Source organism: Ctenocephalides felis, unplaced genomic scaffold (genome assembly GCF_003426905.1).
Source record: "Ctenocephalides felis isolate EL2017-DRISC unplaced genomic scaffold, ASM342690v1 CF-g0.4_SCAFFOLD_03571, whole genome shotgun sequence".
NCBI lineage: Eukaryota > Metazoa > Arthropoda > Insecta > Siphonaptera > Pulicidae > Ctenocephalides > Ctenocephalides felis.
Window position 1 is genome coordinate 13,309,864 of NW_020539725.1, and position 13,172 is coordinate 13,323,035.

General features: G+C 31.1%; 1 protein-coding gene across 1 annotated transcript; it reads right to left on the reverse strand.

Moving 5' to 3' along the window:
• Positions 1–11,906: 11,906 nt before the first annotated feature.
• On the reverse strand, positions 11,907–12,901 carry LOC113385644 (cell wall integrity and stress response component 4-like; the record flags this gene model as incomplete). The annotated part of the gene is made up of 2 exons (XM_026623491.1): positions 12,189–12,901; positions 11,907–12,027 (listed from the first exon to the last, which is right to left on the reverse strand). Coding segments are annotated over exons 1-2 (834 nt in total), but the record flags the coding sequence as incomplete, so codon positions are not given.
• Between the last annotated feature and the right edge of the window lie 271 nt (positions 12,902–13,172).

The following is a 13,172-nucleotide window of genomic DNA, read 5'->3' on the forward strand; positions in this document are numbered from 1 at the left end:
AGATTTTAATGACAAATATTTATATCATTTTATAACACCAGGTCTTGATTTTTATACGTTCTCAACGAATTTTCAATCTATATATTTTCAAATGTAAAATCCTTTCTATGTGTGGAGTCGTCAAGGAACTCAAAGTCATAAGTGGGTTCGTCTAAAAACTTGTAATAAATACAATGAAACCATACCTAATATACGTGACTATTAACAAATCGATAAACAGTAATTTTATTTGTCAATCTACGTTGTAGAACGTCTTCCTTGTTAAAAAACCAGAATATTGTTCACTACCGTGGCAGAAAATTGAAAGTCAATTGCTCGAGAGTTTCCTTGAAAGGTCGCGACCTTCAAGGAATACCTAAATAATAGATTTTTAGTATTAACAAGGTAACAAACTAATACCATAAATTAAGTCGATATAATTTGTAGTTAACAAATCATTATATACAAGTATTCAACAATGGCCAAAAGATTAAATTTTTGTAAGTTAAAGTTTGTAAAAAACAAGCATTGATCTATTACTGATCTTTAACACTGTTTTATAAAATAGACTTGTTTTAGGGAAATGTCGAATCATGCCATATACACAATGAAGGTGTCTTTTTCAAAGAAATATTGTAATTTCATTTCTTTTCAACTAACAATGAGTGACTTTTAGGAAGGCAACAAGTGGATATTTTAACATACTGTAGTAGTGTGGGAAAGAGATATTTTCACTTGGAAATATATTTTGATCTATATTTTCAGATCAAATGAATATTACTACTGCTTGATATAGGGTTGTCCAAAACGCCGATTTTAAACCGAGACTTTATATGATTACAAAACGTCAATAAATACACCGTACATTAGGCAGTTTTTAATTACAGTAAAATAATAAATCCAGTCTCATATATAAAATGTCAAATACGTCGTATAATCATAAGTCAGTTTTGGAAAAAGATCATTGGAACCGTTTCTTCGTAATTAACTGTTGAAAAAAGAAATTGATGAAACTTTTTATGTCAATAGATATTATGGTCCTAAAGAACACACTAAGATATGTCGGCCCTACGACAAGTAGTTTAATTGATGGTTAGAATTTGCTTTTGTAATTTGATAAGTCAAAAATTTGAATTTTATAAATTCAGAAGCTCTTTGAATAAACTCGATAAAAAGAAGTTGCATTGGAATTAGCAAAAAAGTAAGTTAGCAGTCTACAAAACATCTATAATTGGGTAAAAAATGTTACAATTATGCACTAAACAGTCCTATAAAAATTGGATGAAATATATTTTTTAATTAAAATTTGGGTTAAAATGCTACAATTTTGGTACATACAAGCACGTATCTGCACCATAAATAGTATAATTATAGATAATTTAAATGTGTTTGAGAAAATTCAATTGGAAATCGCAATGTTTAGATTTAATTGGTTGCAAAAACTTTATTTTAGAAATAAACAGTTGAAAATTTTATCAAAATATCTAAATCTTAATTTTGGTCGATTAAATCAATTATTACAAAATTCGGAAAGTACATGCAACTTGCCTTAAGGTAAAATGCCTCTTTCAACTAGTTGTAAAAACCTTTTCAATAATTCCACAACATTACTTTTTAATTTTACATAATATACCTTTTCGCTTACTTACATTCATAAATCTATTCCAAGAATTGAAATACTATACTAATAAATCAACTAAAATTGTTATCAACGGTAGATAAAAATAGTTCCAAATTAATGGTATGTAACGCTTTCATTATTGCTCCCAAAAAGAAAGAAGAAATGTAGGCATAATAAAACACATTTTAGCAATAAATATAGATTTTCGAAAAATTATTACCAAAACTCAAATCAAACTCTATTGAATGAATATTTTTGTTTTTAATCCGAACTGCATCACACCTGATAGTACTTGTACTGCATACCAGTAAACTCAGAACTGAACTAGTGGTGTATGGCATCGTGCCTTAAGGCAAATTGCTCGAACTTCCCGTACAGAAAACTAAATTATTAAAAAAAACTTTGCAAAACTTTGAAAAAATTAAATTTTTGAGAAATTTTGAAATTTTTGAAAACAATGATTTTTTTGAAAAAATTGATTTTTTTAATATTTTGATTTATTTTGTATTTTGATTTTTATTTGAAAATGTTGAAGTTGAATAAAGTCGCCGAAAGTGTAAACATTGGTACGGAACCCATATAAAGGTACACAAAATTTGTACTTATTATTATAATCTTTATAAAATATCTGATAATAAGATGTGCATATGTCTAATGTTCATTTTTGACCGCCAAAGGGCACTGTATTTTACTTTTTTTATTGGATCTCCGGAGACGCTGGACATACCTTTTACCAGTTGTTCATTCCGTCAATACAAGTAAAATGTATTTCAAAAAAAAAAGTATTCAAAAAACAAATTTAACCAACTATTAAAAATAGAATAGGATTTTAGGTATTTAGGATAACATATATCAAAAATATCTTGTAGTAAAACTTCTGAAAAAAAACCCTTATTAGTGTGTTATTAGCATTTTTTTGGTAAGAAAGCTAAGAAGAGAACATAAAGTGAAATCTACCAAAAAGTAACGTTCAGTTAAAGTTTATATATTTCATTTATTTTAAAATTTATTGCTTTAATACATTTGACAATCAACTTTTACAACTACTGAGTTGTTTTTTCCAACATGCCAATGTAGTATACAATGTCCCTTTTCGGCGGACTATTGTAAATTCATTAAATTTACTGAATGTCCTTTACTGGGCAGTTGTAAATAAAAGAGTTAATAAAAAACTTTTGCAAAATTAAATTATCATGAAACTCCTTGAGGGATTAAATTTAGTTAACGGTGTCAGTATTAAGTCCAAAAAATATTAATAACCTTGCTAATTACAAATATTCTGAAACAAATCTTTAGACTGTTGCCGCTTCCATCAAATGTCTGTACAATACATCATATTTTCAATTAAATTGAATCTAATAGAACCATAAAACCATTAAGTTTGCTGTTAAATTTAAATCATTTTAATGACTGAAAGTTTCTTAATGAATAATAAAAATTGTAAAAATCTCTGAACTGTTATAAAAAACTAAAATTGTTTCAAAATAATACACACGCCATTAAAGGTATATATTGTAAAGCAATAATAAAGTAAGTGTTTCATAAAAAGAAAATCAATCATGGAAGTACTAATGACAGTTTGATTTAGTGTAACGTCATCATCTAATACATAATTTTATATTATTGAATGCTATTTTTGATATAAATCTACATTCTAAAATAGAATAATTGTAAATGAAAATGTATGAAAAAGATACATTATCCAGTGCTTATTTAATACTATTAAGCGCATTTTCTTCTATGTATACGAAGTATTCCAATTTAGTTAAAAGTATATATTAGACACTGACAGAATAGATTATATAATAGTTTATAAAATTAACTATGCAATGAAGTATATAGTAACCAAACATGGTTGGAGAATACCCAGGGACAATGGAGAGGAAATATGTTTGCAAGTTACTGCTGAATTATACAAAAATCTCATATAACGTTTAATTGGAAGTCAAAAAGTCATTTAAGGTAAAAAGGGCTAGGAAACGACAAAAATTATAGGATTTTGTTTATTATGAAGAAGAATTACTAGATCGGAGATGCTGTCGTTTTTTTTTTAATTTTTTACCATTTGCCCTCCAATTTTGCCCCACATCCAATATAGACAACTTTTTTATTTTGTGGTCTTGTGTTATTAATAACACAAGTAACAGAGACACTATGAAACGAGGGTAAGTAGTAACAGGCGTTTTTTAATGGGATCTTAGGAGATATTAAGATATTTTTTGTCTTGATTGGACATGTAAACCGTACTGCATAATAACAATGTCATAAATAATGTTCCGCAGGACAATGCAATAAGAAGAACTGTACAGGATCGTCATTTTTGACAGGTAATATAAAAATACTCTATCATAAAATATCGGTTTTTGTAAATATCTTATTCTGTTTCAAAATTATCAATCTTTGATAATGTGCAATAATTTTTGTGATTGCTAAATTGTTTAAATGGTAATCTTGATCAATGTAAAACAAATTACCCCTGGGGCTAGTTGTACCATACAACAATTATTTGACTCAAGTGAAAAAAATGGGTGCAATTTATAGTGTAGTAAGATGCGAACAAATGTAAATTGTGTAAAAGGAGACACTATATCTTTTATTTGTATTATGATAATAATTGTAGTTTAGGTTGACTTATGATAGAAATTCATATTATAGAAGACATTTTATATTTTATTTGTATTACTTATAGTTTGCGGTGAGTTATGAAAAGAATGACTCAGAAACAAGTAAATTTTCTTAAAAATAGGTAAATAATAAATTATAAGTGTTATTGTCGTTACTACTTCACTTGGTAGACATTACAAATTCTGGCATTATTTTTACTTGAATTGATAGAGGAATAGTTAAAGCAACAATCTCAAAAATCACAAGATATAGTACGTAAAAAAAACTCATACAACCAGCCCCTAGTTGCCCTACTTATATATAGTAATAATAATAAATAGTAGTTTGTCCGAAGGCAGGTCCATGGTGTAAGAGCACCACAAACCTTTATATATATATATATATACATATATATATATATACATATATTATATATATATATATATATATATATATACATGTATAATAAATATATTACCACGAACCGATTGTACATTTGTGTATGTCCGATGCCCCCCCTCGGACTTTTTGCAGTCTCACGTTTAGTGCAGATATTCGAGAGATCTGGCGGGAAGGTATATAAAGATCCGTTGGAGATGTTCGCATTATCTTATGACACTTTGTGTAAGTGGCGAAGCTTGCGCGGCAAGCCAAGCTATTCGGTAACAAGGAAGTCGGAAAGTAATTAATCGAAGGGACGAAACTAAGTGACCGGAGTTTTCCCTAGTGTCGGGATGGACAAACGCTTAACGGTATGTAACCGATTCGAATTATTTATTTATAAAGTGCATGGATAAAGGGATAAAGGATCCAGAATTAAAGAATCTATAATAATACTTTGTTAAAATTGTTAAGTGTCAGTGCATGCCTAATTTAGTTAAATTAATAAAGTTAAAATAAACTAGTTTCAGTAAATTGAAAAAATATTTTGGAATAGTTATTAAAATATTTATTTTTATTTATAAAATATTATTTTATTATTTATTCATTTTTGTTTATTTATTTTATATAAATTTATTTTATTTTATATATTATTATTTTTTTTAATATAAATTTATTTATTTTGAAACGATTCAATTATATATTTATAAACAGAGTTCAATAATGAAGCATAACATACAAAATAGAATTAGGGTATGTTTACCCTTTGGAACTTCCCGTTCCATAGGGTAAACATATAGATGTACACGATTAGTTTCATACTAGCACAAACTGATTCAAACTGTTGCAAATCATTAGTTTTGATCAGTTTGGGCCAGTTTGTGCTAGGATGAAATTAACGCTATAATACCCTTACGTTTCGACTGAAGACCTAGTTTCAGTAGAACTAAAAAAAATTAAGACTAAAGCATGCAACAGTAGTGTTACGAAAGCCGATGTGTATGAATTTAATAACTTTTCAAAGAAATTCACCTTTTTATTGACATTATATCTGGACTAGATTTTACTTCTATGTATGCCCATATATATAAGACCAAAATATGCAATAACAGTATTTCAAAATTAGAAGTAAAGAGTACATACAATTTGCTTATTCTAATATTAAAAATAAAAAAAATATTAACATTAAGCTATAGCACTAGAAAATTGTGAAAAACTAGATTTATAATTTACTTATCCTAATATTCAAAATAAAAAATTGTTAAGCCATAGCACGTGACATTAAAAAAAATACATTATAGTAAAAATATTAAAATTGTTATATTGATATATTTTAAAACTTAACTAAAATTTTGAAATTGAAATTGAAAGGACACGAAAATTCTCAAATTTATATATAAATTTTTATGAAATTAAATGGATTGTAAATGATGTAACGGTTAAGCTCATGGACTCGTGTGGACAGGTTGTGAGTTCAAACCCCGCTATGAACAACCTGACATCGTGCAGTAGCGATACCCATATAGATCAAAAATATGTTTCGAAATGAAAATAGCTCATTTCCGGCAATGAAAAATCTCTCACACCATTCTTTCTTGAATTGAGTTTAAGTTTAACTTAGCCCTGGGGCAACAGTACCTATCATATTTTTAATATTAGATTCAGCAATAATTTTTACTTTTATCGACTGTAAAAATGGTTGGACCTTTATTTTCAAATCGTTGTGTTGAGTAGACATATATTGGGTCAATGAGCACTACATCACTGTAATAATAGTCAATAAGCAGAATTCCGTCTGCAACTAAAATAAAACATAATATAATCTTTAAATCGTTCGTTTGCAATTAAAACGTCTAATATAGTGGCTTCAAACCTTTTTTGCCCCGCGCCCCCTGCTCTAATAAAAAAATGGTTGCGCCCCCCTTAATTTCTTTATTTAATTGAATTTTGTAAATACTAAACTGATATCAAACTACAAATTAATATGCAATATATTATGTAAAAATATGCATAAAAACTATTTTTTTGTTAACTTTTTAATATTAAAATTGTTGGGTTGTTTTCGATAATGGTATTCTGAAAACAGATGTAAGCGCCCCTCTTAAAACAACCTGGAGCCCCCCTGAGGGGGCGCGCCCCACAGGTTGGAAACCGCTGAATATACAACCGCGATCAAAACCAAATACTTAAATTTGGCTAAAATATTAACGGAATAACACATTTTCACAAAATTTTATATCAATTTTTCAAAAATATCTACTAGTACCTGAGAAGTTCTCCTTTGAGCGTACCTACTAATATCTAATCGTTTTCTTTTTCATTATTAACAATTTCTGCTCATTGACTTGTATAAATAGATCGCAAAAAATATTAAAAAAAATCATATGAGTATTACAGCTGCTTTTATATTAGATACATCTTTGAGTAATATATATATACTAATAATTTCAGTAGTAAAACCTACGTTTATTTTTTACAAACATAATGAAGATCAAAAAGTTAATGAATAATAAATGTTAAACGGAAGCCGATAAATGTTAAAGCGCACATGTATCTGATAAGCTGTAATGCATGTGAAACTTCTCCCAAAGCACTTAAATAGTAAAATGAAAGTTTTTGTAAATTTTACAGAAATTCTGAAATGTATTTAAAATTAATAAAATTGTAAAATTAATACTGATCTCTACCTATATTATTTTAATTAATAAATGCAGTAAAAGATTAGAAGAGATGTGAATGTTATTAAATGCCAATAATAGCATAGAGATATCTATATCGACTTCTTAACATATTAAAGATTATTAATGAATAATATAGAAACCAATATCGCAAAGAAAGATTGAATGAATAATATTCATCAAGATAATAATTAGTAATTACTACTGTAGTTTATTATAATAATTAATTACTAGCACATTAAGCAGTTGTAACTTTCAAACAACATATATTTGCATATACAGAAACCGAAATGATTATATGAAACACTCAACTATTGCATCTTTAGTCATATTGATAATTCAATTGAATTGAAATTGAAAGTTTATACAAAGGATGTAGTTTAAAATATGTAAGTTCAGTTAGTTTGATTATAATATAAGTAGGAGTTTTCAAAAAAATTCGTGTTTACCCAAGTAAAATATAATTTTTTTTCGAAACTGCTTTTCGAATTCAATCATGCACTTAGGCAAATCGAATGTATTGAATATAATTTAATAAACCTGGACCATTTTTTAATGAATGCTGTGCTAGTCTCATTTCCTGAACCACAATCAAATGGTAATCTTAAGAGTTTAAAATGTTGGCAAGAATATAATAATTTTATAGTGATATTTCGGAAATGCTGTTTAGCAAAAAATATCTGTCTCAACTACAATAATACGCAATATCGCTACGAATTCGCATAAAAAATTATTAAATTATTAAACTAATAATTTATTAAATTATATTCAATTTTGAAGCACATTCGGTTTGCCTCTAACAGTCTGATTTTGAAAAGTAGTTTCAAAAATTTTGTATTGTCACAAACGCTGAGTAATAGAATTTGCAAATATCCTTTACATAGGTAAATAATTTGACATGGTTCATCGAAAGGATTTAAAAATGTATTTTTATTGAACAATTAAATATATTTCACGGTACACATGCTCATCCAGCCATGAAGTTCCAAATAAAACATTTAAAATATTTAGAACACACTTTTAATTAACTATGGCAATGAAAACATTCATCAAATTTCTCTCAACAAATATGAGGCTCATATAGATATATTTATATATATATATATATATATATATGTGTGTGTGTGTTTTAATTAATTTTTTGCAAATATTTAAAATTTGGCAAGTAGTACCAATATCGTTATTATAAAATAAATAGTTACTAGAGTAAGAAGAAATCTATTTAATTCGCATCTCACCATAAAGATTAATAGCAAACAATACTGAAAAAATGACTTTTATTGTAATTCGTTTTTAATTAGATACTAATATTAATATTAGTGCAGTATCTAAACGACGTAACCATTTGTTTTGAAATAATTCATTTCTTAGTAGAAATTGCATAAAATAAATAAATTCTCTACATATTTTCTTCTATAATATGAAAAGGAATTGTGTCCAACAAAATCTCATTTTCTTTAAAACCGCCGTTCAAACATGATTGTTAATAAATATTTAAATGTGCGTAAATAAATGCAAAATCAGTAAAACTGACAGGGCATAACATTAAAAATAAATTGCTTTTCTCGGAAAGAAATTTTACGTATAAAGCATTAAAACTAATGAAAGTTCGTGAATTTACCATTACCGTTAAATAGTACTATTTAACGTACATCTTGAGCAGAGACTAAAAACTTGTAATCTGTTAAATAATATAATATCATATTATTATCCATTAGAATATCAACAGAATTATTATCTAATATTTTTAAAAGTTTCAATTATCTCCTGAATCTAAGAAATTAAAATTCGTTATTGTAGTACCAAAGTACAAATATTTGAACAATCTACTAAATTCTTGACTAAATTCTTCACAATGATTTGTCAATTTGCATTTTTAGAAAACTCTCATGAAACAATATATAAATGGTCATTTTTATTCAGATTATTACATCCACTATTGCGAAAGAACAAAATCTAAATTGAACAATGGACAATCATAACAAGCAAACAATTAAAATCAAAAGAAAGTTTAAGCTATTCGCCAACAATAAGGAAGTCTAATTATGAATAAAATACGTGCAAAACTGCACACCAATTTGGTACAGCGAATTGGTTTTGCTTAACAATAGAACGACCGTTGAAAATTAATTTCAACGGTCGACTTTGACTATAAATCAAATGAATAATTATTATGCAATCTTAAGTCATATTCGTGTAATGATTTAATGACGATTTATGTCGTTTGAATTTTAGGCATAATTTTTTAAGAAAATTAGATTTAAACATCATTTAACTATGCAGTACAACTTACAACTTTACAAGTAATCCTTGGTTTGATTTGCTATATAAATAAATCGTATTCTTTGGCGCTCTACAACCCACCTAAGATGATTCTTAGGTTCATCTATTCTATACTATTGTTCTAAATCATCTTATATAGAGATGTATATTCTTTTATTTATCTTTCTTAATTTAAGAAAACCGATTGCCAAGTTAAATATTTTTTAGACAAACTTATTCCACTTACTGAAGAACACAAGAAAAAAACTCCCGTACCTATTTTTTTTACAAAAAGCGTAATAACATTTAGCTCTTTTTTGCATGCAGATAATTATAAAAGAAGATAAACTATATCAAAAATAAAACAATTATCAGAAATAACTAATAGTAATATATAATTAAATCAAATTGAATAAATTGACACACAAATGTTTTTTGGTTTGTGTGTTTTTTTATTTATTTAAAGCATTTAACCTGGTAGTTATTTATCAAATTGGATATTGAAAATCTGATAGCTAGAGCATCTTTAGATGAACAGAATAAACTTTTTCAAATATTTGTTTAGTGATATATATCTGCATTACTAATTTTTATTTTTTTAATTATATATTACTAATAGTTGCATCGGATAATTGTCTTATACTTCATATAGTTTATCATTATTTATAATTAGCTGCAAGCAAGAGCTAAATGTTGTTATGCTTTTTGTAATACACATCAAATTGGGTGAAAAATTTCCTCTATCAATTATCAATAAAAATGACAATGCCTCTCATAACTTTGTTCGAAATTCATTTGTGTTTTAATTATATCAGTTCATTAATTAGTTTTTTTCAATGCCTAAAATAAATATGTATAAATATTTTATAAATATTCATATTTATTAAGTTTAATATTTTTTTTAATTTCAGTTTTGTGTGGCTCTGCTTGCTACGTTTGGTTTTGCGCTTGCAACCTTCGGCAAGGAACAGTAAGTAGTATAATTTATTTTATAATATTACTTTAGCAAACATTTCAAGATATTTAAAATAGTTAATGTTTTGCATATCTAAATAAATTAAAGACTGTTTATGTTTATTATAAACTTTCAAGACAAGAATGAAGCTTTGTGCAATGTCAACTTATCAAAATACATTTGATAGAAACTGAAATATGTTCTTGCATTTCTTCATTCACTGATTACTTATTTTTGCAGCTATTGAAATTAGCCCAGTACAACTTGCTATTTTCATGGATATTAATTAATTTATTCAAATTAAATTATAAGAACTAAAAACTTTTATATAATGAATTAATTAGTATCAAAACGACATTAATGCTAAAAAAATAGTTCTAAAAATAAAAGAACAAGTTTGTATTCCAAATTATCGCGGAATTGAATGGTATAAGTGAAGAGTGAAGTTTAATCGAAATTATTGTTGTCAGCACCATTATTTGACAAGCCATTATATAGTCTTTATTGAAAGTGAATGTGAAGAGAAAACGGTTTGGATAAGTGGTCAAAATCAAAAAATATTTTTATAACCATTTTAGAAAACCAAAATTAGGTCCTTATTAATTTAGAAATGTAATGAAGCAAATACTTTTGAAATATATAAATCGGCATATGCATATGCAATTATATTGCGTACCCATTCATGTGCCGCTCTGGATCAATCAAATACTTTTATAGTAATATGATAAGAATAATTGAATACTTTGTTCAAATTTTATTATTTTCGTAATATATTTACTTCAATCAATATATTATAATATGTAAGTTAAAAACAGTGTATTTAATCATTTACAGTGTCCACATACGAGTGCATATAAAGGAACCAGTTCATAAAGAAGAACACCACAAAGAAGTAATCATTCATGACCATGGTGGCGGTGGTGGAGGTGGCCACGGTGATTTTGGCGGTGGCTTTGGCGGCGGGGGTCATGGAGGCGGTGGTGGTGGCCACGGCGATTTTGGAGGTAGCTTTGGCGGCGGCGGTTATGGAGGAGGCCATGGCGGCGGAGGAGGACACGGAGGTGGTGGCGGTGGACCCACTATAATCATAGAACAACATGATGGTGGTGGTGGAGGCGGCGGCCATGGCGGATTGGGCGGTGGATTTGGAGGAGGCCATGGTGGAGGTGGTTACGGAGGTGGCGGCGGTGGCCACGATGATCATCATGGTGGCGGAGGAGGATTTGGCGGAGGATTTGGAGGAGGCCACGGAGGCGGTGGTGGTGGAGGCCATGGCGGTGGCGGGCACCATGGTCCGGGATTAGCGGAAACATTAATTGGAGGTTTTCTAAGCGGCGGAGGCCACGGCGGAGGAGGCGGCCATGGAGGTGGTGGTGGTCACGGCGGAGACTTTGGCGGTTACGGTGGTGGTGGCGGCCACGATGATCATCATGGCGGCGGCGGAGGTGGCTTTAGAGGAGGATTTGGGGGTGGTTTTGGAGGAGGTGGCCACGATGACCACCATGGAGGCGGAGGTGGATTTGGTGGCGGCGGTGGATTTGGAGGAGGTGGCGGCCACGATGATCACCACGGAGGTGGTGGCGGATATGGAGGCGGCGGTGGCTTTGGAGGTGGCTTTGGCGGTGGTGGCGGAGGGCATGATGACCACCACGGAGGTGGTGGATTTGGAGTAGGAGGTTTTGGCGGTGGCGGCGGTCACGACGATCACCACGGAGGTGGAGGAGGATACGGCGGCGGCGGTGGTTTCTCAGGTATCTTGGCGGCGGTGGCGGACATGGTGATCATCACGGAGGAGGAGGAGGAGGTGGATTTGGAGGAGGTCACGGAGGTGGCGATCACCACGGAGGAGGAGGTGGATATGGAGGCGGCGGAGGATTTGGCGGTGGACACGATGATCACCATGGCGGAGGAGGTGGCGGCTTTGGCGGTGGTTTTGGAGGCGCCCACGGTGGCGGAGGCGGTGGTTATGGAGGCGGCCACGGTGGCGGAGGCGGTGGTTATGGAGGAGGACACGGCGGCGGCGGCGGTGGTCACGATGATCACCACGGAGGTGGTGGCGGCTATGGAGGAGGAGGTTTTGGAGGCGGATTTGGTGGTGGACATGACGATCACCACGGTGGTGGTGGAGGAGGATTTGACGGCGGTTTCGGAGGCGGCCACGGTGGGGGAGGCGGTGGTTATGGTGGCGGTGGACACGATGACCATCACGGAGGAGGTGGCGGAGGAGGTTTCGGCGGCGGACACGGCGGAGGCTCCGACAGTTATTCTGGAGTAGATAGCTATAGTGTAACTAGTCACGGAAGCTTTGGCGGCGGCGGTGGTGGAGGCCATCACGGAGGCGGCGGTGGATTCGGCGGTGGCCATGGAGGTGGAGGTGGTGGTGGCCACGGAGGCGGTAGCGGACATGGTGTTGGTGGCCATGGAGGTGACAGCTACCTTAATGGAGCTTCCGGTGGATTTTCACCTAGCGGCCCATATCATTAATGTGAATGACAGTTGATGTTGATCAGAAAAAACGTCATGGTATATTTTGCTAATGATATACTTTCTTACTAAACAAAATATCTATAGCCTATATTTATTACTATAGCCTATCATTTTATTTCTACAAATATACACAGAAGTAAATGGTACAGACGATAATTCACAAGAATTAGCAAAAATTCACAATGAATGAAATAACGATGAATAA